The sequence below is a fragment of the Pan troglodytes genome, chromosome 9 (genome assembly GCF_028858775.2).
Source record: "Pan troglodytes isolate AG18354 chromosome 9, NHGRI_mPanTro3-v2.0_pri, whole genome shotgun sequence".
NCBI lineage: Eukaryota > Metazoa > Chordata > Mammalia > Primates > Hominidae > Pan > Pan troglodytes.
In genome coordinates, this window is record NC_072407.2 from 16365290 (window position 1) to 16392809 (window position 27520).

A 27520-nucleotide genomic window follows, 5' to 3' on the forward strand; every position below is an offset into this window, starting at 1 on the left:
CAGGTCAGAGGACACCAGATTAGAGAGTGAATCTGGACTGCTCTAGCCTTTCCCCTGGAGGCTCTCTCTGTGATACACAGACCTGGCTGCACTGTCCATTTCTCATAGCCACCACACGGGGGGTATAATCATTCTCTTCCCACCTCTCTCTGCCAACTCATCTCATTTCTCTGTCCTGGTAGAAATTGGCTGGCGGGCAGAATTTCTCCCTACAGACCATTCTCTGTCGGAGTTTGAGTTTGACGTCATCATTGGTGCCGATGGCCGCAGGAACACCCTGGAAGGTGAAGACTCTTCTTCTTGGTGTGGGAATGGGGGGATGGGAATGGGGGGATGGGAATGGGAGAGGGTACATTGGGGAAGAGTTGGAGAAAGTGGGCAAGATGCAGATGCCAGAGCTGGATGGAGGTCTTGATAGGAGGGCAGACCATCCTGTCCCTCTTGAGGTAGAACAGCCCATCCACCTGTGGGGTGGGCAGTTCAGGGGACAGCCATCTCATTCCGTCTGAACCTCGGTTTTCTCAACTGTAAGATGTGGATCACAGAACCCTTTCAAAGTGTTGTTATGCGGGCTGGGAAAGGACTGGTATGTGAAAATGCTTTATAAAGATAAAGTGTCATGGGGGAAAAATGAACATCCATTATTGAGCACCTCCTGGTGTGTGAGCCATGGTGCCAAGCACTTTCATACTTACTTCAGCTAAGATAAACATTTTTATAATACTATTAATGGTATTCGCTTACTTTCAAGTGTAATATTATTTATACTTGAAGGAGGAACTCACCTCTTTTTGTAACTTTTAAGCACACCCACTGCTGGGCAGGCAGGTATGTCTTGCCAAACTGTCAAGGTACAAAGGCCACACTTCTCTGAGTTCTAAAGCTGAAGCATAGTATCTTTCGTGGGGTAAGATCCTGTCAGTTTGTGAGAGAAACCCCATTGCCAGAAAATGCTTCCGTCCCCTCCACCTCAACACCAAGACTGATCCATCCACAGGCTGTACTCATTGATATTAACCATGCTAAATTGAGACCATGGGTTATAAACAACATGGCCCCAAATAGGGCAGTTCTGCTTTTTGAGCCTGCCCCCTCAAGAGCCACAGGCTGCAGATGCCTGACTGAGAGGATACGTCACTCTGAGGATGGGACATGCTCCCTGGAACAGGGCTAATCTTAGAAAACTCAGGATCTGTGGGCCGCCTGGCTCAGGACCTTCCCATCTGCCACATAACTGGGGCTGTTTGCCACTCCCTTTTCCCTTTCCATACCCACCTTGCCAACCATAGGTCATCAATATCTGACAGGGAATGTTTAAGCTGCCAACTTGGATGTAGTACTGTTGGAATTTTACACTTGGTAAAAGTGTAAGTTAGAATATTTGAGAATCCAGGACCCATTTTCAGCTTGAGTATAGTTGGGCATTTCTTGAACATGGAAAGAAGGGTGGAGAGTGATGGAGCCATTTGAGCCACTCAAGGCCAAATGGGTAAACTAGAGCAGGGCTTCTTAGTATAAACACTGCAGACGTTTGGGGCCACACCATTCTTTGTCACAGAGACTGCCCTGTGCATTGTAGGGTGTTTAGCAGCATCCCTGGCCTCTGGCCCCCAGACACTGGCAGCACCCCCAGGTGCGACAACCAAATATGTCTCCACACATCACCAAGTGGCCCCTAGGAACAAAATCACCTCCAGCTAAGAAATGCTAGATGAGAATTATGGCCATTTCTGACCCTTTTGACAAAGGTCTAATGAAGGACAACTTAAAAGAGGACTATTGAATGGAAACCCAAGGTTGTTGGCCAGGCGCGGTGGCTCACACCTGTAATCCCAGCACTTTGGGAGGCTGAGGTGGGCGGATCACCTGAGGTCAGGAGATCGAGACCATCCTGGCTAACACGGTGAAACCCCATCTCTACTAAAAACACAAAAAATTAGCCGGGCATGGTGGCACGTACCTGTAGTCCCAGCTACTCGGGAGGCTGAGGCAGGAGAATCGCTTGAACGCAGGAGGTGGAGGTTGCAGTGAGCCAAGATCGCACCACTGCACTCCAGGCTGGGTGACAGAGCAAGACTCCATCTCAGAAAAAAACAAAACAAAACAAAAAAAACCCCAAGGTTGTCACTAAAAGGGATTTTTGACAGATGAGTGAGAATCAGCATGAGGCTGGAGTACATGGTGAGCAGATGTGTGGGGCATTCCCAAAGGTGGCTAAGGAAAGGTTATGTCTGGAGGTCTGCACCTGTGTGACAGGCACCTGGCCTTACACAAAGTACACAGCATGCCTGGGGGCAGGGGCACTCAGGAAAGGTCAGATGACAGCAAGATGGGGGACTAGGAGGGAGACACACTGTTGAAAAGTGGCCGTCTGTTGTGTGGAACCCCTATTAACCTCAATAGGGAAAGTACCAAGTTCAAGAGGCCAAAGAAGAGACCAAGAGCCAGCAAAATAGACATGGGGTTTTATTAGGGATTCACAGGGGAGAGAGTCCAGTGGCAGTGGGTTGGACAGGAGACCCGGCTTCCCTACAGAAACGGTCCAATGGTGGCGGGCTGGACAGCACAACAGCCCAGTGGTGGCAACCTGGGCAGGAAAACCACAACTGCTTGCAAACAGCATGCAGTTTATTCAGCATTTTCACTTAACACCCTCCTCTTAACATCCACCTGGCAACCTTCATCCAACCCAGAACTCAGGGCCTGGATCCCCCTGCATGGTCCATGTTCCACGGGATGGGCCAGGAGCTCAAATGTCCCTCATAGACAAAGAGGAAGTCTCGAGGTTGGCCACTCCTGGATTCCCCAGCTCAGAACACACATTCGGTGCATCAGCCATACAGGGTCTTTCTAAAGGTGCGCTTCAGTTATTGCTGTCAGGTGCGTTTACCCTGCACCAGCTGCTCTGATCCTCCATAGCACTGCCATTCAAGAGCAATTTTAATGTAAATCATTGAAAACAAGAATTAGAGCACTAAGCCTGGGCAACATGATGAAACTGTGTCTCCACAAACACTTAAAAAAAAATAAATAAGGCAGTCATGGTGACACATACATATTGTCCCAGCTCCTTGCCGGCTGAGGTGGGAGGATCGCTTGACCCTGGGAGGTCGAGGCTGCAGTGAGCCATGACTGGCACCGCTGCTTTCCAGCCTGGGCAACAGAGCGAGACCCTGTCTGAAAAACAAAACAAAACAAAAAACGAATGAGAGCTAGAATTCCATTTATTCATTTATACATGCATTGTAGATGTACTAAATGCCAGTTACTGGGAACTGGTGCACTATTTTCCTCTTTTCAAAGGACACCAGTCATATTGGAGTAAGCTGGGTCCCACCCTACTCCAGTATGGCCTCATCTTGGCTAATTACACCTGCAATGACGCTATTTCCAATAGAGTCACATACTGAGGTACTGGGGTTAGGATTTCAACACACGAATTTGTGTGTGTGTGTTGGAGAGGCACATAATACAACCCAAAAAATTGGAGATACAAAGAAAATTTGTTAAAATCCCTGTCCTGCAGGAATTCAATGTAATCTACTTTTCAAGGGGGTCAGGAGCGGTGGCACCATGAGAAATGCTAACAGAGTAGTTTTAATCCTATAAATTCAAAGTGCATGTGGGTCTCTCATGAGTATATCTAGCAACGATGCCTGACACATCCTTAAAAGGGTACACCCTGTGACTGCCTGTTGGAAAGGATCGCTTTTCCTTTTGTTTATTGAAGCCTAACCAGGTCCTATAGATTTTAGAAACGGACAGTCTCACTGACTTTTAAAAGGCTTGGGAGCAAACCTCGGTATTTCTGCCCGCTCCTGTCCACTAGAGATCCAGAATCCTGGTTTCACTGGCCTGGGAGGCATCTGGGAACAGCTCTCCCAATAATCATTTTCAGTTTTCACACCAAGTCCAGAAGATAGACCCACTTTTTCGTTTCTCCTCATGCAGGATTCAGAAGAAAAGAATTCCGTGGGAAGCTGGCGATTGCCATCACCGCCAACTTCATAAACAGAAACAGCACAGCGGAAGCCAAGGTGGAAGAGATTAGTGGTGTGGCTTTCATCTTCAATCAGAAATTTTTTCAGGACCTTAAAGAAGAAACAGGTGGGACCTTCACCTTTCTCCCAACCAGACCAAGATCTAAAGTTTGCAGTTTCTAAAGTGTGCAGAGGCGTGTGCTGGCTTTCTGGGCTCTTGGGCCTCGAGGGACTCACTCTGATAGAGTGGAAGCAACGATTTTCCCTAGGATAGTGAATACAGACAGGATTTCTTCTGGGACAAGAGAGATTCTTGAGGGAATGTTCTGGATGTTGTACATGAAAGGAGATAGTGGACATTTGCTGAGTGCTCATTACATGCCAATTCTCAGTGTTAGGTAAAAAGTGGAGGTTGACACGATCCTTCCCACAGTGGCTCCCTGTCCAGTAAGGGATATCTGTATAAACCATCCTAAGGCAGGTGGCCAGCACTGCACCTGAGGTCAGCATGATATTTAGGGAATGCTAAGGAGGGAGCCAGTCACCTATGGATGGTTCCTAAAGGTTCCCAGGTGATTTTGTGCAATACAGCACTGCCCTTCCCCAAGAGGGACATCTGGATATGCTCAGGAACATAACCTATACTGGCATCAGTTGTCACCCAGCCATGGGCCTAGAGGATAGGAGGTATTGATTCATTCACTCAATATTTATTGAATGCCTACTATGTGCCAGATGCTGTTCTAGGGCTTGAGAATGAGCAGTGAGCAAAACAAAATCCGTCCCTCCTGGGCTTATATTCTACGAGAATAGACAGTCAATACACAAATAAACCAGTGACTCATCAGGTGGTAATAGGGACGGCAGAGAAAAACAGGGTGAGGGGAAAGGGGGACGAGTCACCTGTCTCCAATTAAGTAAATTCCAGATACTTTTCCTTTCTTTTTAACCTGATTAAAAACACAGATTTCTCCTTGAAAAGCAATGTAACAACAATGTTAAATAAAATCTGTATATGGAAAATAAATCATCCGCAATCTGACCGCCCCACACGAGAATAGTCTTCAGACTCACCTACTCCTTTTCTGTAATTTTCCACCAGCGTGCTTGCTTGTTATGTGACTGTAGCTTAAATCGCAGTGTCCACACTCTTTAGTCAGCTTTTCTCATTCAGTGTCACATTCCAAACATCATCCTTCTGGTGGTGACTTTTAGGGGCTGTGGAATATCTCATCAAATTGATGTATTGTCACTGCCTAAGCATTGAAACCAGGGATTAGCAAACTATGGCTGGCCACATGGTTCTATACTGCCTTCGAGCTAAGAATGGTTTTATATATAGGCTGAATAAAACAATCAGAATATTTTATGACACATGAAGTTTATTTAAAATTCAAATTTCAGCATCCATAAATAAAAGCTGATTGTCGCCCAGCCATGTCCATTTCTTTACATAACTGTTGATGGCTGCTTCCACCATGAGAGGTCATGAAAGAGACCATAGGGCCCACAGGCCAGAAATATTTCCTAGCTTGTCCATCACACACACACACACACACACACACACACACACACACACACACACACACACACAACTTGCTGACCTCTGATTTAGGCCTTCCAGTTATTTACTGTTACAGATAACACTGCTTCTGTTAAATTATTTCTTTAACATCATTTCCTAGGAATGGCATTAGTTGTTGAGCAAGATTGTACTTCTCACTGGCCTGGAGGGTATGTGCTCACTGCACAACCCTCTCAGTTTCACCTCCATTGCATTATTTCATTAAAAGCTTGAATATTTCCTGCCAGCATATGGTGTCCTTTTGAATGCTTTGAGAATCCTCCAACCCTCCCTTCCCCTAAAAAACCAAGAAAATAAATACTTAAGTCACTCAATATAAATGAGAGCAGGACATTGAGTGTGTTTTTCCACGTTTCAGTGAACTTCCTTTAAACTTTGCTGTGGTTGTCACCTTCGGCCATTGTTTCACAACAGTGCCCTCAGACAGTGACAGTCGTGACCTTCCTGATTCTCCTGGGGGCCCTCTGCATTGATGCCTGTTTCCTATTTAACCGTAATAAAGGTGTTCCTATGGTTACCCAGCACGCCTTGTGTAAGTGCTGATATGTCGCCATGTGCCTGTTCCTTTCTCTCCCTTCAAATAAGCCAGTCAGCCTCACACTTGAGTATGAATTGGCATCACCTAGAGCTTGTTAAAGCACAGCATGCTGGCCCTATCCCCAGGGTTTCTGATTCAGTGAGTCTGAAGAAGGGCCCTGATAATTTGCATTGCTAGTATGTCCTCAGGTGATGCTGATGCTGTTGGCCAGGGACCTCCCTTTGAGAACCGTGGAGCTAAGCTCTCATTGCACAGCATGGTTTTAAATGCAGGAACTTAGTGTGTAAAATGTCTTGTGATTGGTGGAAAGCACAAAAAGATACAGCCCAGCCTTCTAACCTGAGTTGTTCCTACCACTGCACTCGGGTTTTCACATACAAGCCGGGAAACAGTAGAAATATTCCTTGGCATTGTCATTGGAGAATTCCCACAGCTCTATGCTACTATGGGCACATGGAGGGCACAGTGGACAGGACTTGGAGCTAGATGGGCTGGGGTTCAAATCCCAGCCCTGTCATTGCTGAGCTTCTGTGGCCATGGCCGGCACTTGTCTTTTCTGCACAATTACCCGGCTCTAACTTACAAATACTGGCCCACAACCCCTACAGACATTGTGAGTTTTAACAGGAATAATGCCGCTATAGAACTATAGAAGCTAGCTGCTTTGACTTGGGTAGATTCTGGCACTCTGTTTTATCTTTGCCAGCCTTGTGTGCCTTAAAAACTGGTCTAACATGAATATTCTGCAGATAAATAACAAGACCAATAGTGAGGCAAAGTACAGTTCCTGGCACACAGTTGGTGCCGAGGAAGTAACACTGAGCTTGTGAATGCTTCTCTTTTCAGGCATAGATCTTGAGAACATTGTTTACTACAAGGACTGCACCCACTATTTTGTAATGACAGCCAAGAAGCAGAGCCTGCTCGACAAAGGTGTCATCATTAACGTACGTACCTCTTGGCCGCGATTTCCCGACTTCGCGACCTGGGCTGGTGACATCAGCAGGTGTGAAGGCAGATGTCGTCCTGCCAGAAACTGAGCGAGGGGAGGAGGGGGGAAGGTGCCACCAGCTTACACCCTTCTTTTTCTTGGTGTTACATGAGTGTTGGATAAAGGAGCCCACGCCAATATGCACAGAGAATTTTCTGCAGAGGGGCGTGTGCTGCTGTGAGACCTTTACCAGGTGTTAATGTGGATCAACTGAGTCTTTTCCTTCCCAAGTCTCATCCAGCCTTGCCTCTTCTCTGGGAGGTCACATGTCATTTGGAGGCAGATGGGGGCTCCTTGTCCTAATGAGACATAGGCATCCTTTGACTTGTGAATTTCATGCTGTGGAGCCTTGTCACAGTGTGGGGGAATTTCATTATTCATGCAGTCAAAAAGACTCGATCTGCATCTTGACTCTGCCACATACCTCCTCCAGGCTGTGGGCAAACTGTGTTTCCTTCCTGAACCTCAGTCTTCTTATCTACAAAATAGGAATGATAGTTTCTGCCTGAAAGGGTTCTTGGAAGGAGCAAATAGAAGATATATATAGAGCACCTGGCACAGTGCCCGGCAGAGGATGGGTTTGTAGATTCCCTCTGTAACTTCTCAGCCTTGTTTGCACACTGGCTTTTTTGTCCTGCTGGCTTCCTGGCCTCTGCTTCGTGGCCTTGCGACTTCATGCTTAAGCACGGAGCAGGGTTGGAGGGAAGAAACATGGAGCAGTGGTCCCTGACTGGAAGCTTCTTCGGACAGGTGTACAACCCTTCCAGAGCCCCTGTTGTTGCTGCCACTGTCACTGCTGCTGCTGCAACCTCAAGATAAGGATCACACTGCCCAAGTTCAGCCTGCTGTCTGGGTGTCAGCCTGGAGCCCAGGCAGCACGGTGGCCATTCATTGCTGCTTGTCAGAGAAGAATGCAGCTATCTTCTTTCCTGCGTGTGCTGGCAGCCGTCTGGGTGGCATTAGTAACCCAGCCACCCCGTGGGCCTTCTCCACTTCAGCTCAGGTCTTTGCTGAGAGCCTGAGTTGTAGATGGAGGCTGTGAATGCGGGCTTGGTGAAGTGGGCTGAGCACGCCAGCAGATGGGTGGGCGATGGGCTTCAGCAGTGTCCCACTGCTGACTGTCAGTCTGGGAGTGGTGGCATCCCCTTCTTCCCTCTGCCTCACAGAAGTTGCCTCCTGAAGTTGCCGCCTTAGTCTGAAACTGGGGGGGTGCAGGGGTGTAGGGGTAGCGGGCAGCTTTGCAGAGGAGAGGTTAGGCAGGCAGGCAAAGCTTGATGGGTTTTGTGTTTTGCAGAGCACCCTGGCCTCCTGGGATGCTAAGGTCACCCTCAGGTCATCCCAGGTGTTTGCTCATGGCAACTCGCTTCCCTGGCGGTTGTCAAAGCCCCTCCAGGCCCATGCTTGTCTTCACCAAGGCCTTTCTTTCTCCTTCAGAGGCCCCTGGGAGCAGCTCCTGAGCTGGTGCTGAGGAGCCTCAAGGTAAAAGATGGGAAAGAAATTGGAGGCCACAGGCTGGACACCTGATTGGAACAAGAGCTATAGCCTGAGCGTCCAGGTGTCCAGCCAAGTTCCCAACCCATCTTCCCTGAGCCGCTTAAATTTACATTGTTCTCTTGCTCCCTGGAGGAATGGCAAGTTTTCTGTTTTCCTCTCCCTACATGGATCCGTATCTTCCTATAGCCACACAAGGTGCCAAGTAAATGTTTGTTGAATGAATGACTGACCTCTGGACCAGAGGTTTTCCTGCTTCCCCATTGATTCCAGCTGATCTCTGGGCTTCTTTCCATGGCTACCGAAGGAAGAGTAAAGTTTCTCTTCAAGCAGCCGTGCCTCTGGGCTCTCAGCTGTGTCCATCTTCTCTTCCCCACAGGGAGGATGTCCCATCCCAGAGCATCCCTGGGCCCCTGCCTCTGCTGGCCCATACGTGTGTGGGCTGGGATTCTGTCCTCCTGTCCTTGTCCTCATCTGCTCCCTATGGTTTTGCTCCTTCTTCCATCCCCCCACTCATCTGGGACCCTCCAGCCGCTAAGAGACTCCACAGCAGCCCTAGGCCATTAGGCTTCCAGCCAGCTCTAGCCTAGTGTCTTCCCTTTGCTAGGTCCCCACTCTCCTGCATGAGGTGTCCACGCCAGGCACTGTCTTCATTGTGTAATGTCACCCACTCCATCTTAGGGATGCTTGGGGCATGTTTTGACGGGGGGGTGTTTGAGACCTCTCCCTTCTCTCTTCCCCCATCTCACCTCCACGCCTTCGGAGAGAGAAGTGATCATGTGACCGCGGAAACAGGGATCAGAAAGGAAATCAAATAACAGGAATTCCATCCTGGACACTGGGGCCTGACAAAGAGCTCTTGGACCAGTGCTGGATGCAATTTGGGCGGTTTGGTTTGGATGGGGGAAATATGAGTTTCCAGAACAGGGTATTTGAAATCATGGCTACTCAGAAAATTGAGGCAGTGGTCACTCTGGCTGTAAACGCGGCACTCTGTGATTGTCAAGACCTTTGTAATTGAGGGTGCCTTGGCTGGGTCCAGGATATACTTCATCATAAGCCATATCTGGAGCCAGCATGAATTACAGGGGACAGGAATTCCCATTCGTCAGTCACTTCCCACATGGGGCTAGGGATTTCCTGTGTACACTCATTCCATCTTCTCACGTGGCTCTGTGAAGTCGGTTTTGATATTCCCTTTTTACAGATGAGAGAGTGGAGACTCTGAGAAGTTAAATAACTGGCCCAGATTTAGTTAGTAAACAGCAGAGGTGGACTTTGACCCATTGCTCTCACTGGCCCCAAAGCCTGTGTTCATGTTACACACTGGTCCCCTCCCACTCCAGGTGTCTGTACTTTTTGTGTCACCTTTGAGAAAGGTGGTCTTTTAGTTTCTTTAGCCACATGGTGAGCAGCTTGGACTCTGGGGATACACTAAACTTGCCAGCTCTCTTCAATCCTCACATCCTGTGTTTCATTGCTAGTGTCCCTCCAGGATGGATATTCCAGTCCTCGCAGCTCAGGGCTCTGCACTCCCCATGAAAGAAGCATAACAATTAGCACCAAAAGCAAGCTACTGGGGAGGCTGAGGCAGGAGAATTGCTTGAACCTGGGAGGCGGAGGTTGCAGTGAGCCAAAATCACACCATTGCTCTCTAACCTGGGAGACAAGAGTGAAACTCCATCTCAAAAAAAAAAAAAAAAAAAAAAAAAGCTATGCTGTGAGAGCCCTCGGCCCATCAAGTAAAGGAGTCACTGATTTTGGAAAGTGTGAGAGGTTTCCCATTTTCTTTTTCTGGTCTTGTTTGACCACTAAACATGGCATATTTGGATCATACTCGCTTAGCTGAATTTATTATAAAATCACACTTTCTGATGGCTCCTTTGTCTCTTAATTGTACTGAAAGTTCTCATGAGAACCAGACCTATGAAATGTGCTCGTTGTTTGCTCCAAGACCATTATCAAGTGCACTGTTCATTACAACTCTCAACGCGCCCTGTTGAAATTCCTACGTGAGACAGATCTTTTAGAATTTAATGCCAGGGAAAAATTGCCTCCCCTGAGGAATTTCTACACTTCCTTCTTTCTGATAAGGAGAGCCCTGGGGCATATCACATTTCCCTTTTGCCTTGGATGCCAGGAAGCTCAATGCCAAATTTGATGCTTAATCACAACCGTGTTAACCCTCACAGCTGGCTGATTTATTTCCTCTTTATTCCCTTGGTCCTGGTTTTTGTATGTCTTTTCTGACTAGCCTCACTGTATAGACCCATTCCAAGTCCTTTTGCCAAGAGGTGGGTATGAAGGCTAGCCCTTCAGAGGGGGAGGTTGCTGCACCATGTTTTCATCTTCCCCAGGACTACATCGACACAGAGATGCTGCTGTGTGCGGAGAACGTGAACCAAGACAACCTGCTATCCTATGCCCGGGAAGCTGCAGACTTTGCCACCAACTACCAGCTGCCATCCTTAGACTTTGCCATGAACCACTATGGGCAGCCTGATGTGGCCATGTTTGACTTTACCTGCATGTATGCCTCAGAGAACGCGGCCCTGGTGCGGGAGCGGCAGGCGCACCAGCTGCTCGTGGCCCTTGTGGGTGACAGCTTGCTTGAGGTACTGCCTGAGCTCGGAGCCCCCATGTTTCTCTGCGAGACAGATCCCACGTTTGTATTCTGGCAGGCAGTATCTGCTGTTGTGCAGCGGGGAGAGGACAGGCTCTCAGCCAGTTGGCAGGACTCTGCCAAGCCTGTCCCGGCCTCAGAGCCTGTCCTGTTGCTGCACTCAGAGGAGCCTATTCTGCCTCTGTGTAGTTAGGAGAGCCTTCTCTCCTATCTCCTGGCTCTTTTGCACTGACTTCTTTGATGAAGTACAAAATCAGGCAGCCCTGGTCTGGGCCGTATGAGCCATCCTTCTCAGAGTATGTGGACCCTCAGCTGGGCCAAGACTTCTTCCTCGTGTGGGCGGCCCTTTGTGGCCTTTGAGATCACACAGAGTGCAGGAGAGGCCTATGGGCCCCAAAGTCTCCTTTCCATTCATAGCTTCCCTGCTGAAAATTCTTCCCAGAAAATCTGCAAGGATCCTTAGATTAAATGAATGTTTTCAGAAAGGAGAAAGTTTTCTCTTTAGTGTGAGCACTGATTATGTATTTATTCCAAGTTAAGAGTCAAATTCCAGACCATGCTTTGGGTGCTCATGGAGCAGATTAGTCAGCACTCAGCTTGGTTGACTTGGTCCTTGGGCACTATTGTGCATGGACTTGAACCTAAGACCCTTGGTTGAGCCCTCAGTACCCATCCTGCTTCTGGCCCAGACTCCTTTCCCAGCTCAGTTTCTCCCTACCCACCTCCCATGCTCCATGTTACACCCAGAACAGACGGCTGTTCTTCCATCAGGCGCCAGCATTTTCCAACCACCATGCCTTTGCCCACACCATTCCCAAGTAGCTCAGGATCAGAATCTCATCCATTTGTTAAAATCAGCTTAATGCAACTCTTAAGAAGCTTATTCTGATTTCCATCGCCCTCTCCCAGGATGGGAATTTGTCTCGCCTTTTCTGAGCCCTAAAGCAGTTTTGCTATGCCTGCGTCATAGCACCGTTTACATTTAACCTTCTGCTATAGTTATTTGACCTTGTGATGAATCCTCATAGGTAGCAGGGTCCCTGCCCTGTCACCTCTCTGTCCCTCCAGTGCCCTGCACGGTCCTGGCAATCAGTGTGTGCTGGGTACAATGAGATCATAGATTGGGAGTCATCAGAATCAACTGGAATTTTGCACGTTTTCTTTTGCAGCCATTTTGGCCCATGGGTACAGGCTGTGCCCGTGGCTTCCTGGCAGCCTTTGACACGGCATGGATGGTGAAAAGCTGGAACCAGGGCACCCCTCCCCTGGAGCTGCTGGCTGAAAGGTGAGCTTTGACAGCAGGGCTCCTAACTGGGGGGCAGGGCACTCAGGCAGGAAAGGGGGCAAGATCACCCCGCAGGTGACTGCTGGATATACCTGGAGCCTCTGCCTCCTCCATTCTACCTTCCCATGTGTGGCCTGATTTGATCATCAGCATCCCCAAGGATGCTTTCTCCATCATTATCTGACTCTTACAGTGACTTTCTCTGGGGCCAGGACCTTGGGCCCTGGATGACAAAGAGAAATCTTCATCTAGGTTGGCCCTGCAGCTGGGGCTCCCCAGCATCGCTCATTCACCGAAGAGCCAGAGAGGTTTATTTAAGGGAATCTTCCAGGGCAGTGCTGAGTCTCCTGTCCTGGATGTGGGTTGGATTCTCTGGCTTTCCAGGCCTCTCACACCACTGAGATCCTGGGCTTCTTCCCAGACCCCTGCTGCTGGCCACGTGGCTGTGACAGCTGGTGGACGGGGGGAGGTCAGGGCTGGTGGGCGGAGGCAGGCCCTGACAATCTTGGGTGTGGAAGCCTGTGGTCGTGGGGAGCAGGCCGCAGGAGGCAGCGTGGCTGAACATGGTTATGGCAAAACCACAGGCCACCGTGCTGCCAGCCCTGCATCCCTCCCCCTGCCTGGGTGGAGGAGCCCAGCATCCCCGTCACCCAGGCACCCCTTTCCTCTCGGCCCCTTTGACCTTCTCCCCACTTTGCAGATCTCAAGAACCAGGAGAGTCAGGTATTTCAGGGAAGGGTTAGACAAACATGTCCAGGAAGCCCTTGAGCCAGAGGAAGGGGGAAGTAGGGAAGGGTGGGGACAAGGCCTGAGGTGGCAAAAGTGATCCCTGACCTCCAGGCTCCGCCTCCCTCCAGGGAAAGTCTCTACCGGCTGTTACCTCAGACAACCCCGGAGAACATCAACAAGAACTTTGAGCAGTACACGTTGGACCCAGGGACACGGTACCCAAACCTCAACTCACACTGTGTCAGGCCCCATCAGGCAAGTCCATTGTTGCGGCCCTGTCTGAATCACTCTGCACTGAACAGTGGGAAGAGGCGGTGGGGAGGGGGTCACATTAAATTTTGGTCCATTCCTGGGACTAAGGCCACCAAGGCCTGCTGGCCTAATGGTGGGACCAGTTCTTCTCCCCACTCGAGTCAGCATTCTTTCTAACCCACAGGACAGAACTAGAACACATGTAGGGGGAGAGATTTATATGTATATGTGCATATATTTATATATATTGTCACTATGCATATGCATTGCTGATCTTACCTGTCTCAAATAATCTACTTGGCCACATATGATCTCTGCATACCACCCTTGGTCCTGGGGTCCATTTCTTCTTCCACTAATTTAAAGCCACCAAACTCTCAACCTCTTTGGTCAATAGAACAGAAAATTGTGTGAATTTTTAAAATTAGCTACAGACATTCCCACTTAGTTTGCCTGCATCTGGGTGGAGGATTGAGGCCCATTGCTCTATGACTGAAGTTGCCTGTGTTCCCTTGCCGAAGGTCATGCCTCCCAGCAGTAGAGGAAAATGGTGGCAGGCACTGAATTGGGGGTGGGTCGAGTTTAGGGGCCCTGAGACTAGGATTTGGGGGAAAACTGGTGGGCAAGCATGTCTCTCTTGCTCATAGGTGAAGCATTTGTATATCACTAAGGAGCTGGAGCACTACCCTCTCGAGAGACTGGGCTCGGTGAGGAGATCTGTCAACCTCTCCAGGAAGGGTAAGCGGCCCTCCTGGGACCCTGGTGATTGGCTAGGAAGAGCTTTGAGGGGAGGAGGACTGCTCGGTGACCATGGTGACACAGGCACTGCAACCAGCCTGGCTTTCCCCCTTTACCTGTGTGGTCATGGGCAGGCACCTGTCCTCTTTGTACTCCAGTTCCTCCTCTGTGAGACCAAGAGAAGCCCTGCCCAGAGAATCATTATGAGGAGGAAAGGAGCTAGTGTGTGTCGAGAGCTTCACACAGCAAACATGAACCAGAGGATTATCTCACCGGGACTTGTTCTTATTTTGCTGTTGTTTCCTGCATGGGGGCCTTGTCCCCTTAAGTAGATAATGAGCTTAATGCACTTCACCCTTTTCCTGATCATCCTGGGCCTAGCAGTGCTCTGGACCCAGGACCAGTGCTCAACACAGGGAGATGGGATGGTTAAATGAGGAACTCCCAGTGCCCAGCTCAGCTCAGGATGCTCTCCTGCTTACAGACCTCTTTGGCTACCTGTGCCTGTCCAGGCTTTGCCTCCTCTCCTTCCTTAGGCAAACTCAGCTGTACTCCTCCCTCCCCTCCACACACCACGACATGCCCCACTGCTGTAATAAACCACTTACCATAATCAACCATTTTACTGTTACGCAAACATAGCAGGTTTTTCTAGATTCTTAGCCACCACACAGTCCTTTCTGTCTTCCTGGAATGACTTCTTCCGTCTGATAAGTTCCTAGGTGCTCTCAAAGAACAAGCTCAAACGTACCTCCCCATTACACTTTTCTTTGGAGAATTCCCCTCCCAGCGCAGACTCAGGCAAACCTGCTAATGTGCTCCCACAGCCCCCTGTTTCTCCCTCCATTGCAGCACTGTGTCAGCATCACCCGCTCTGTGACTATCTTCCCCACTAGATGAGCATGTTGTTGGCAGGGCCTAAACACAGTAGGTCTTAGGAACTCTGCTGGAAGAGAACATGCTTCCTCTCCCCTCCTGCCACACTCCTGACCAGGCCCCCAAGCAGCAGTCCTCAGGGAGCTGCACCCATGCCAGTGGCCCCCTGCCCTGGCCCCTTGCCTTGGGGCCGCTCCTCCTGGTCCCCAGCCATGGTGGCAATGAGAAGGGAGCGCCAGGGCAGACCGTGTGAGATTCCTGCAGAGCCTCACTGCCTGCGCTCTCCTTCTTGCAGAGTCAGATATCCGGCCCAGCAAGCTCCTAACCTGGTGCCAGCAGCAGACAGAGGGCTACCAGCATGTCAACGTCACCGACCTGACCACATCCTGGCGCAGTGGGTTGGCCCTGTGTGCCATCATCCACCGCTTCCGGCCTGAGCTCATGTGAGTCTGGGGCCCAGGCTGGCCCCTGGAGACGAGGGATGCCAAGGCCATTCTGCTGCATGCAGAATCTTCATTACTTGGTTCAATATTTCTCTCTCTGTGTTTCAATTTGAGATTTTTCTTAACATTTGTTCTTTTCCCTTTGCACTGATTACTCTGTCAGCAGTGTGTTTGATCTGTGTTCCTAATATGTGAGGATAAAAATTGGCTCAGGCTTAGTGATGGCACTCTTGACACCTCACCCCCCACTACCCTTCCCCCCCGAGCCCCATCACCACACTCTTTGGAATTTGAGCATTCACACCTTGGAGCTTCACCCTCAAGAGAGGAGTATGGGCCAGACCTAATTCCAGGGACTAGTTTGAGGGTTTTATAGAATTAGGTTTGAGACCCAGATCCATAAGCTGTGTGTCCTTGGGCAAGCCACTTACCTTCTCTGAGCTTTAGATTCTTCGTCTCCAAATTAGAAATAGCAGCAGGGTCATTGGGGAGATCAGGTTATGTTTGAGGAAACACTGTGATGCTAAAGCATGGTGCATCTGTATTTAAATCAGCAGCAGCAGAACTTCACAGCCAGGTGCAAATCACAAAAAAGGCTGGCAGCAAACCTACCCAAGGGCTAGCAATTGGTACTTTAGGAAATGAGGTGGCCTTAGGAGGATGGACTGTCTTTTTTTTTTTTTTAAGCTGGAGTCTCTTGCTCTGTTGCCTGGGCTGGAGTGCAGTGACGCAATCTCAGCCCGTGGCAACCTCCGCCTCCCAGGTTCAAGCAATTCTCCTGCCTCAGTCTCCTGAGTAGCTGGGATTACAGGTGCCCACCACCACACCCGGCTAATTTTTGTATTTTTAGTAGAGATAGAGTTTTGCCATGTTGGCCAGCCTGGTCTCGAACTGAGCTCAAGTGATCAGCCCGCCTCTGCCTCCCAAACTGCTGGGATTATAGGTATGAGCCACTGCGCCTGGTCTCCCTTTTTACTTTATATGCTATATAACTTGATGTTTTTTACAAGATGCCCATTTTACTTTTGTAATTAAAAAGAAAAAAAGTAAGGGATATATTTAAAAGTAAAATAGCTTATAAATGTTCCCAAGAGGTTTAAATCATTTTCTGATGGCTTTAGCCCGGGCAGCAATAACGTCATCATGGCCCGAGTCTGATTTTGTCCCTTCCTGACCAGTGGAGTGGTGGGTGAGAACTGGGAGTAGGGGCTGGGGTCACTATTCCTCCCCTGTACCCTGCCGACACCTGGCAGAGTGTCACCCTCAGTGCTCCTTACCACCTGAAGGTGCTCAGCTCACCACACCTCTGCCTCCTCTCCCTGAATTTCTCTGCTTTGTTTTGATTCTCTAGCAACTTTGACTCTTTGAATGAAGATGATGCTGTGGAGAACAACCAGCTCGCATTTGATGTGGCCGAGCGAGAGTTTGGGATCCCTCCAGTGACCACGGGCAAAGAGATGGCATCTGCCCGGGAGCCTGACAAGCTCAGCATGGTCATGTACCTCTCCAAGTTCTACGAGCTCTTCCAGGGCACCCCACTGAGGCCCGTGGGTAAGCACCTGCACAGAGGTTTTGCTTAGCCCCTTGAGCCAACTCTGTCCCTGTCTCTGAGTCTGGCTGCTCCTAACACTGTATGGTCTGTTCTGGGGCTGCCCAGTGTGTTCCCCTTGACTTTGAGGCCAAACAGGGGTGACTCCACTCACCCAGCCCCTGTGCATGTAAGTGGATCTGTATGCCATTTACATCTTGAGTTTGGGGTGAGAGAATTATTTTAGAGGGACCTGGTTACAATGACACCTCCTTGTTTTTGTTTTTTTGTTGTTTGTTTTTGGGTTTTTTTTTTTTTTGAGAGGGAGTCTCGCTTTGTCGCCCAGGCTGGAGTGCAGTGGTGTGATCTCGGCTCACTGCAAGCTCTGCCTCCCGGGTTCACGCCATTCTCCTGCCTCAGCCTCCCGAGTAGCTGGGACTACAGGTGCCCACCACCACGGCTGGCTAATTTTTTTTGTATTTTTAGTAGAGACGCGGTTTCACTGTGTTAGCCAGGATGGTCTCAATCTCCTGACCTCGTGATCCGCCTGTCTTGGCCTCCCAAGTGCTGGGATTACAGGTGTGAGCCACCACACCCCGCCAACACCTCCTTGGTATAGCCATACTTCCCAGAGCCAGGTTCCAAATCACAGTTGCGCTTTATTTCCCAACAGATTCTTGGCGCAAAAACTATGGAGAAAATGCTGACCTCAGCTTGGCCAAATCATCCATTTCTAATAACTATCTCAACCTCACATTTCCAAGGAAGAGGACTCCACGAGTAAGTTTTGGCCTGGTTTTGGTTTTATTTCCCATTGCACATGGACGGGGTATGAGGAACGGAGATTGTCACATTCTCAGCCTGTTGAGGCTAGTAAGTTACATGGATCAGGCGCTCCCGGAAGATGCTAGTAAAACTCGGATTAGTGACTGAGTGTTTTTGGAAGTTCTTCCTGGCACTGTGTAGCTAGTTTCAATGACTTCAAAGTGGTTATAGGAAGGACATAGTAGCGAGCTGATAGAACATATTGGTGAATGCTTTTACAAGTAAATCAGATCAGCTCTGCTTCCTGAGGGATGGGGATGAAATGATTTCTCACTGTGCTGAGCAGTTTAGATCTGGAACATGACGGCCATCAGTTTAGTGGCAGAAGTGCATGGTGATGATGCTCTGTTTACACATCTGTTCCATTAATTTGTATTTATTCACTCATTCAACAAATATATATTGGGCTCTCCTATAGTTCAACTTCAGGGCTATATTTTTTGTTTCTGATGAGGGGAGCAAATATACAGAAGTGAATAATATATGGACCTTGCCTTTGAGGAGCTCGGAGCCTAATAAAGAGGTTCCCAAACTTTCTCAACTTATAGCACCCTTAGTGTCTCTGTAATTTTTTTCATGGTGTGCCTATACCAAAATAAATACCTAACAGTTTCATTTATTAAGTAGTTAAGACCAAATAACTTAATAGGAGCATTTTTCAAGATGTCTGACAGACATGATAGTGTTTTCCTAGAAAATTAAAAATATTCTGTGGCACCTCTGTGAGTTCACATGGTGCCATGGGACACAGTTTGGGCATCACATGCCTAAGGAGCAGTGACAGTTTTGTGTGAGTGCTAACATCTCTGTGGGAGGCATGATGCAAGTTCTCTTGCTTAATGTGCACATTTTACAGATAAAAATGGAGGCCTATGGTTGTGGTGGCTCACGCCTGTAATCCCAGCACTTTGGGAGGCCAAGGCAGGCAGATCACCTGAGGTCAGGAGTTTGAGACCAGCCTGGCCAATATGGTGAAACCCCGTATCTACTAAAAATACAAAAAATTAGCCAGGTGTGGTGACAGGTGCCTGTAATCCCAGCTACTCGGGAGGCTGAGGCAGGAGAATCGCTTGAACCCAGGAGGCGGAGGTTGCAGTGAGCCGAGATTGCACCATTGCACTCCAGCCTGGATAAGAAGAGTGAAATTCCACTTAAAAAAAAAAAAAATTGGAGGCCTAGAGAGGCTAGGTGCCTTGGCCAGCTCACCTGCTACTCTGTTGTACTTCATTACTTTGCCCCTACCCCATGCTTCCTTCACACTAATTAATCAACTCATCGAAAGGCATTTGTTGTGTATCCAGTGATAGGACATACAGAAGTAATGTGAGCCTTGACCTTGGAGTCCAGTTAGGAAGGTCGATGCTGGGAAGATAGGGAGAAAACTGAGAAGCAAGAGTCCGAACCTTGGGGAACAAGGGAGTTTGAGGCGCTGGCAGAGGCAGAGCAGCCAGGAAAGAAGATGGGAAGGGGAACAGACAGTTGGAAAGTCAGAGAGGGAGTCGGGAAGCCCACGGAGGAGAGCGCTTCTACGGGATGGGCCCTGGAGACCATGCCAGGCGACAGGGAAGCCAGCCAGGGTCGGGGCTGAGGACAGGCTATGGGATTTGGATGTGTTGGGGCAGATGGCAAATGTCAGAGTTCTAGGACTGGAGTGGGGAGTTCCTGGGGTGGTCAGTGGGAGCAGGGGAGAGAAGATGGGTGGAGGAGAATAGGACCAGAGTGAAGCCACTGGTGGGAGCAGGGGTGGCTTGGGGTAGGGGCAGTTGTAAGTACCTGCCCAGAGCTTGCCTGCCCTCTCCAGGATGGCAGGGTGCCCTCCACTAACAGGACAGTGGGCTGGAAGCCTCTGCAAGTTTCTGAGTCTCTCTAGGTGGCCAAGAGTCTATTTAAGCTTGGCCAAGGCAGCCATACCTAGCAGGGTGGGATGGGGCCACCCAGCCTCCTTTCCCTGGGCTGTGTGAGCAGTGGTCACTTTTTCCACTGAGGCCTGAACTCCCTGCTCCCTGGGATGCTGCAGCAGCTGTTTTGCCAACCCCAGGAGCAGGATACTTCATGCTTCTGTGGCTCCCTATCTCTAGGAAGGAATGGGCTAGCAAGGCCTTAGCTGGGCAAGGAAGATGGCAACAGAGCAGTTAAAATGATGAGCTGCACCCAGCCTCTCTCCCACTCTGAGCCGGCCCAACCTAGAGGCTCTGTGTGAGGGCTGCATTGTCCGCCATGTTCCCACTGAGTAAATGGGGCTGTCTTCTGGGTACCAGTGGTCAGCTTGTTCTACCTCCAGCCCAAGGACCCCTGTCTTGGGCTGTTTGGCCCCAGGCAAGCCAGTCAGTGTTTCTGGAAGCTCTCCGAAACAGACATTTACTGCCTTTCTCCATTCACCGCGTTTCTGCCGCTTGGCCCTCAGAGGGAACTGGAGAGGGATGTTTCCACCTTTCACTCACCACACCTCTATTTACAGAGTGACAGAATTGAAACAGCCTGGCCAGCACTGGCTTGGGAGCTGGGGATGGTTAAAAGTCAGGAATCAGCAAGGTTAGCCAGGCCTCCCAAGGGCTGAGGGCCTCACTCCACTTCCCTCTGGCTCTGCTAGAAAATGCTTGTGGTGGAGGGCTCTGCCCAGCCCAATTCTGGCCCCTTTTGAATCTTGTTCAGTCTTCTTCAGGGTGTGTCCCTTGGCTGCCCATTTTCAGAGGAGTCAAGGCCCACAGATCTGTCCTCTCCCACAGCCTCATTTAATCTTTGCACTCTACCCCATCTTTGGATAGGTAGAGATATTTGGCCATTGAGTTAAGTGCCTGGCATGGGCATTGTTTGTTCTCTCAGAGCGATGGAGCACTTCCTGTGGGTGGGTTAGGTTGTTTCGTAAGGCTACTGGGTCACCACACTGTGCCTTGGCCATCACTGAAATACCTCTGCATTCTGTCTACCACTCAATGCCAGCACAGTGATCAGGGCCACGTAGAAAGTACCTTCTTCCCATCCTACCAGATACCTTGTTGTATCTGAACGCTTTTTTGATTTGGGGAACCTAATGGCAATGCTCTTTGGCCTCAACATTTCCCTCTAGCAAAGAACACTGAGTCCACCCCGGTCTGGTCCTGCACAGCCACAGGGGATGTCTGCACGTAAGACTCTGAAATCCATACACAATTACACATCTGTACATAAAGGCTCCCTCACATTTACACCAAGATATCAGTACAACAAAACATGCAACCCTCAATGACCTTGCTCATCAGCCCTTCTGGAGTGGAGATACAGGGCAGGCATGCTTGCACGAGTCTATACAATAGCCCTCCCCACAAACACAGACAATATCTGTACATACAGGTGCATCCGTATTTGACCTTCCTCCCTGCCCCTTCCTAACTTCCTCTCCGTCTTCCAGAGGAATATATTGATGTGGGAATTGAGCTGTGAGTGCACATTTATTTACAATGTGGCGTCTTCATCTGAAGAGGATCTGCTGGTTCTCTGCTGAGTCAGGCTTAAGAACCTCCCTCCCTGATTTTCACTGACGATGTTAAATTCTTCTTCCCCCCCCCCATCTTATCTTCCTGATAACATGCAATCCAAGCAAGATGTATCAACTTCAAGCAAAATGAAAGGCTTTTTCTCCATCAAGGATCTCATTTACTTTTAAAGAGAGTAACTTTTCCATTCCCACCGTGAGTGGTAACCCATTGGGTTGATTAGTTCTGAAAACTGGGCAGCCCATGCCTGGAAAGAGGAGAGCTTGGGGAGTATATTTTCCTCTTAAAAGGCCCTTGGTCTGCTTCTGCAGATCTGTCTGTGGTCCTGGTGAGGATCTAAAAGCCTCATGGCATGGGACAGTTCCTGGGGGCTCCAGGGCTCTTGTCATCATGCATGTAGGTGACACCTGAACATATAACCAGGGCATCTATCATGCCTGTGTGCATGGGCACACACACAGACATACACCCTCAGACTCACAATACCTACCAGTACTCTCCTAGACCTGCCACACATGGTGACACCTGTACTTATGGCCACTACGGTCATTACTGTACACATATGCAGAACACCAATTTTTGTCCCATTCTGAGCCCACTCCTTGGGGGGATAAAACAGAAGTTGTTACTTGTCCCTGGAGAGCTCATCCCAGAAGCCAGATGGGTAGCCCCAGGTTTGATCCTGCTCAACCAGGTCCTCTTCCTCCTCCAGCACTGGTCCCTGACAGAGTGGCATTCACAAAATGTGACTGACATTTTTGTCAGTGTGTGGTCTGAGTGGTCCAGCTCCCCCTCCCCAACCCTCCTCTTCCTGAGCCACCTGCACACTTTCCGAAGAGCCGGGTGGCATTACGTGCGAAGGTGCCTCTTCCTTCCATCTACTCATTCAACAACTGTTTCTTGAGTGCCTATTTTATGTGGAGTTCTCCTCAGTACTGGGGATGGAGCAGTGAACGAAACAAGCGAGGACCCTGCCTAGGCAGCTTACCTTCTAGTGGGACTTACGAACTTCCTCTCACCTCACTTCCCCAACTTCTCTCACAGAACCACACGCCCAGCAGCCAAAGCTCCCCACTAGGTTTCCAGGACTTCTCATGGCAGAGGTTTGAAGAAGGCTTAGGGGAGTCAAGAGTGCCGCTTTCCAAGGCTGGGCCAGCACAGGGCCCTGGAGTATCCCCTCCAGGTGCGCGCAGGTCATGGCTGAAGCTACTCTCTCTCCTTTCCTCAGTGCAATCTCAGTCCAGGATTCAGAGCTGATTTACAGATTGGGAATGCAGTTAGAAGTCAAGCAGACAAACACAGATTTACGTCTGCTGGGGGTCTGGCAAATGTTCTAGCCTCTCAGAAATCTCCTTTGCTTGTCTGAAAAATGAGGGTAACAACATGTACACCATTGTATTGCTGCAAAGATGAGGTGATCAAATGCGTGCGGCAGGTCTGAGCACGATGTCTGGCAGGTGCAAGGCGCTTAGTAAATGATAGTTCTTTTCCTTTAGAAATGATGATTAAATGAAGATGCTTGTTTTCTCAAAAGATGAGTAAAATGATCTGGCTTGAACACTTGGTTCTGTACTGCAACCACAATCAATACAGCCCTTTGCAGCATACAAAACACTTTCACATGCATCTCATTTGCTCCTCATGTCACCTTTGGAGGAAGGCTGGGAACATATTTTCATGCCAGTTTTTAGATGAGGAAACTTGGACTTGGGGAGATTACATTTTGATAAGTCATGTAGGTGGTAAATGTCAAAGCCAGAAGTAGAACTCAGATGTTTAAAATTCTGTTACTCTGCCAAGCACGGTGTCTCATGCCTGTAATCCAGCACTTTGGGAGGCTGAGGTGGGCAGATTGCTTGAGGCCAGGAGTTCAAGACCAGCCTGGCCAACAAAGCGAAACCCTGTCTCTACTAAAAATACAAAAATTAGCCTGCGTGGTGGTGCACACCAGTAGTCCCAGCTTCTTGGGAGGCTGAGGCATGAGAATCACTTTAACCTGGGAGGCAGAGGTTGCAGTGAGCCAAGATCACACCACTGCACTCCAGCCTGGGCAACACAACAAGACCCTGTCCCCAAAAAGAGAATAAATAAAATAAATTATGTTACTAACACTAGCCTCACTAATAGTGTCTAATACTTGTACAGTAGTGCCCTCCTTATCTGCAGTTTTGCTTTCTAGGGTTTCAGTGACCTGTGTTCACCCATGGTCCAAAAATATTAAAAGGAAAATTCCAGAAACAATTCAGTTTTAGATTGCACACCATTCTGAGTAGCATGATGAAATCTCACAGCATCCCACTCCATCCTGCCTGGAATGTGAATCATCCCTTTGTCCAGCATATCCATGGTGTATTTGCTACCCACCCATTAGTCACCTTAGCTGTCTCAGTTACCAGATCAAAAAAACAGCATATCTAGGGTTTGGCAGTATCCATGGTTTCTGGATTCCACTGGGGGCCTTGGAATGTATCTGCCATGGATGAGGGGAGACTACTGTCTAGCACGTTATAGTTTAAGAAGTGTTTTACATCTGTGATTTCATTACTCTCACAAGAGCTTATGAACTAAACAATATAAGATCCCTTCTTATAGTTAAGGAAACTGAAGTCAAAGTAGTTGGATGGTTTTCCTGAGATCACACAGCTGGGAAATAATTAGTACCAATGCTCAAATCCATGATTCCTTGAAGAAAGGGCTCTCTTGCTATCACTGGCCATCTTCCTAACTATCATAGCTGCTGCCCAAATCAACAAAACCATAGCCTGCAATGGTCAACCTCTCTTCCTATGACCCATATCTAAATTATTCCTGGGCTAGGCTATACCAGCTAACTAAATATAAAGTTTGTTTGCTTTGAGCTAAAATCACATTAACTCGGGCAGTATGGGAACATGGTTATCTTGTGCTGATCAAATAAATGTTCAGATTGGCAGATATCTACGTCTTTGATTTTTTTTAATAGGAAAACCAATTAGTTTAATAAATGCCTTTTGGTATATAGACTCTTTCAAATCATTGGGAAATCATGATAAGAAAGTATTCTTAGGGCGGAAGAGCTGGAAACATTAATGGGAAAAGAACATAAGTTATTTATTCTCATGTTCTCTTTGGGCACAGTAAGTATTTTCTTTCTTCTTGTACTTTGAATTCTTTGTAGAGTGAAACAGGGTCCAAGGAAAAGGGAGTACTGAAGCAATTTTGGTTCACAAATATAGATATACAGATAAGAAAAAAGTAGATAAATCTCTAGGTTTGAGTGTTCTTAACCTTTTTGTTTTAGCCTAGCTCTTAGTTGAGAATCAGTGCTTCAATGTTAAATTCATAAGGAAGAGTAGAAACCATTTGGGTATGTGTGTTGCTAACCTTTCCATAGACTGCATTTGGTTGTCCCATGGGTCAGGGTGGGTCAGAGGGGCTGAGGTTGTCCCCGTCCATGTCCTTTATTCCCCCTGAAGGATTTGGAGTCTTCTTAGGAGCTGCTGGTGGGCACGGCCTCCCCAGGAATGCCCTTCATAAGCCCATGGCTAATATGGCTGTCTTCAATCTATATAGGCTCCCGTGGAACAGTCCCACCCTGGGCTTGCTGAGTACAAAAGAGAGTAAAATGTTTTGCCCTTTGGAGGAAAAGCCAAATCCTCATTTAAGGTAGAAACCAAAAAAAAAAAAAAAAACAACAGAAAACCCTAAGATTATGCATGAAGCATTCTTGTTGGGTAGGACATTCTGTACTTTCACAGGCCCCAGGTTTGGGCTGGCAAGAGTAGCATTCCCAGGCTGTGGAGCTGGGGGTCCAGACAGCCTGTTCCTCTAAGACCCAACATTGTTGCAAATAAGATCATCTGTTTCTCTTGGTGTTTGCCCAAGCTTTTGGCTTAAAATCTTTTCCATTCACAGAATAATGATTTATCAGAAGCTGAGGAAAATGTTCAAGAGAAGGCAGGGCCCTTTGATGTGTTGTTTTGTGCTGCCTGGGGCAAATTTTTGAACAAATGTCAATGGACTAAACTGTGATTGATCTTGTCTTTAAAAACAAACAAAAAAATCTGGTGCTGGTAAATATGGGGAGAGGGCAGGGGATGATGAAGAGGACAAGAGATGAGGATGCAGGTGCTTTCCGTTGGAGGGAGGGGATGCATACTGGGTTGTGTGTTGGGGCACCCATAGCTAGGGTTGTTGTTTCAGAACAACCAGGAGGTAAAAGAATCCTCCTGTGATCAGGTAGGTTAGGATTTACGGGGCTGATTGGGCTGTATGCCTGGGTTTGAGGTGAGCAGGTGGCCTGCAGCACTTCCCCCTGCATCCAAAGTGGTAGAAAGGCTAGGATTTAATATGGGCCTGCGATGGAAGCCCCCTCTGAGAGGGTAGATGGCTCCCTGCAGAAGCGATCTATGGTCAATGGGACATGGCTCCCTGGTTCTGACAGAACTAGCCATTTGGAGAAGGCTCCAGTGGCTGAAGACTGGTAGCAGAGAGGTCTTACCCCAGAAAAGGATGGGGGAGCCTAGGTGGACCCTAGCCCAGCGACAAGGGTAGGCTTACCCATGGGGTACGGAGGAGGTACTAAATCCAGTCTTTCCCACTCCAGCCATAGCATCAGCTCAGCCTCCAGAGTTCTGCTCATTCCCTGAGGAGACAAGCCTGACAGCCGAGTGCCCTCTGGGAGCCCTTGCAGGGTGATGCAATGGGCTTGGGTAGAGCAGGGCTTTCTGGATTTCAATGTCCAGATGCAGGCAGCAGAGAGTGGGCTGTGAGGCATTCTCAGTAGGGCAACCATGTCATGTATCATCTAAACCAGGAGACTTCTGAGAGTGAAGGGGGCACTGTTAACAATCAGGCTAGGGGTAAAAAGCGGTAAATCAGAACTACCCTCCACCTCCAACAAACTAGGCTGTATGGTCACGCTAGTCATCAGGCTATAGTTAATGCTTATTTGAAGTTAATAAAATATTGTTTACTAGGATCTGTGATGGTGAGTGAATTGCAGACTTGATTTGCCATCAAATCCCTAGGCAGCTCATTTGAGCCCTGAGAGTCCATGTGAGGTGAACCCGGTCACCTTCTTGTAGGAGAGAGGCTCCCTGGGTGCAGAGAGACCCCAGCTGGTCTCCATAAGGCAGCACACTGAAAGCATCAGCAGACCTGGCTGTGGCCTTGGGCAAACCATTAAACTGCTCTGAGCCCAAGGCCACTTTGCAATGGAGATCATCCCTGCCCTGCCTATGTCACCGGGATTCTTTTTGCTTTGATGTTTCATGAAGATCTTTTGGGATGTAATTCCAGCCCCTTCTGACGAAGCCTTGGCTCCCTAGGTGGAGTGAGGTTCTCTCCACTGTGCCTGAACAAAACCCTGTGACAGCATTTGTCACGGTGCGGAGTAATTTACTACCACTCCTGCCTGTAGGCTGACAGCTGTTTGTGGGCAGGGACACATCCTCAGCGCCAGCTCAAAGCCAGCCCTATGCCCTCAGGGATCTTAGTGGGACTGAAGCCCTTGGTGGCCCCCAGAGCTCACCCTGCTTTCTTGGCCATTGCAGGTGGATGGTCAAACCGGAGAGAATGACATGAACAAACGGAGGCGGAAGGGCTTCAATAACCTGGACGAGGTTTGTGTACACAGTGTGGGTTTAAACAGAGGCTCGTTTCCTGACAACCAGTGGCCATAGGCAGCCTCACTGTGATAGCAGCCTGGCCCTGTTCCTTCCCTCTCTCATGAACCACTGGGTTCCAAGCTTGGCGTGATGGAAAAACAGTTGGGGTTTTGGATCTCGCTTCACTACTTACTAGCTGTGTAACCTTGAGAAACACAACCTCCCAGGATGTGGTTCATGTCTGTAACGTGCAATGATACACTTGAAATACATGAAACTTCGCAGGACTTTTAAAGATGAATAAGATGAACATGGCATCTGACACATGTTAATCAATATACAACCACTGTTAACAGTAAATAGTAAAGAGGCATCAGCACTCCCACTTTTCTCCCAATCATCGTTTGTATCCATTTGTGTTTCCTTTGCTTTTAGCCTTTAAGGCATATGTCCTGGTGCCCACAAGTGCCACCTTCTGGTGAAAGAAGAAAATTACAGGTTACTTTGTCAAAGGAGAGCCTGAATCTCTTGCCTGCTTCTGAAAAATTGATCAAGGGGAAAGAGTGTCAGTTCTT

General features: G+C 48.7%; 1 protein-coding gene across 50 annotated transcripts in view; it reads left to right on the forward strand.

The window, feature by feature from the left end:
* Nucleotides 1–27520, forward strand: part of MICAL2 (microtubule associated monooxygenase, calponin and LIM domain containing 2) — a 265639-nt gene that overhangs the window by 115057 nt on the left and 123062 nt on the right. For 49 of the 50 annotated variants that reach the window (XR_010147486.1, XR_010147477.1, XR_010147476.1 and 46 more), the window contains 11 exons: nucleotides 183–284; nucleotides 3952–4107; nucleotides 6950–7050; nucleotides 10943–11200; nucleotides 12378–12493; nucleotides 13351–13477; nucleotides 14122–14212; nucleotides 15384–15531; nucleotides 16883–17082; nucleotides 17733–17839; nucleotides 26892–26960. Coding sequence is in view for 33 of the 50 variants with exons in the window: in XM_016920387.4 (XP_016775876.4) it covers nucleotides 183–284; nucleotides 3952–4107; nucleotides 6950–7050; nucleotides 10943–11200; nucleotides 12378–12493; nucleotides 13351–13477; nucleotides 14122–14212; nucleotides 15384–15531; nucleotides 16883–17082; nucleotides 17733–17839; nucleotides 26892–26960 (1475 nt within the window). In the remaining 17 variants the exon portion in view is untranslated. The remainder of the gene's footprint in view (nucleotides 1–182; nucleotides 285–3951; nucleotides 4108–6949; nucleotides 7051–10942; nucleotides 11201–12377; nucleotides 12494–13350; nucleotides 13478–14121; nucleotides 14213–15383; nucleotides 15532–16882; nucleotides 17083–17732; nucleotides 17840–26891; nucleotides 26961–27520) is intronic. The other variant, XM_016920390.4, reaches the window with a different exon arrangement.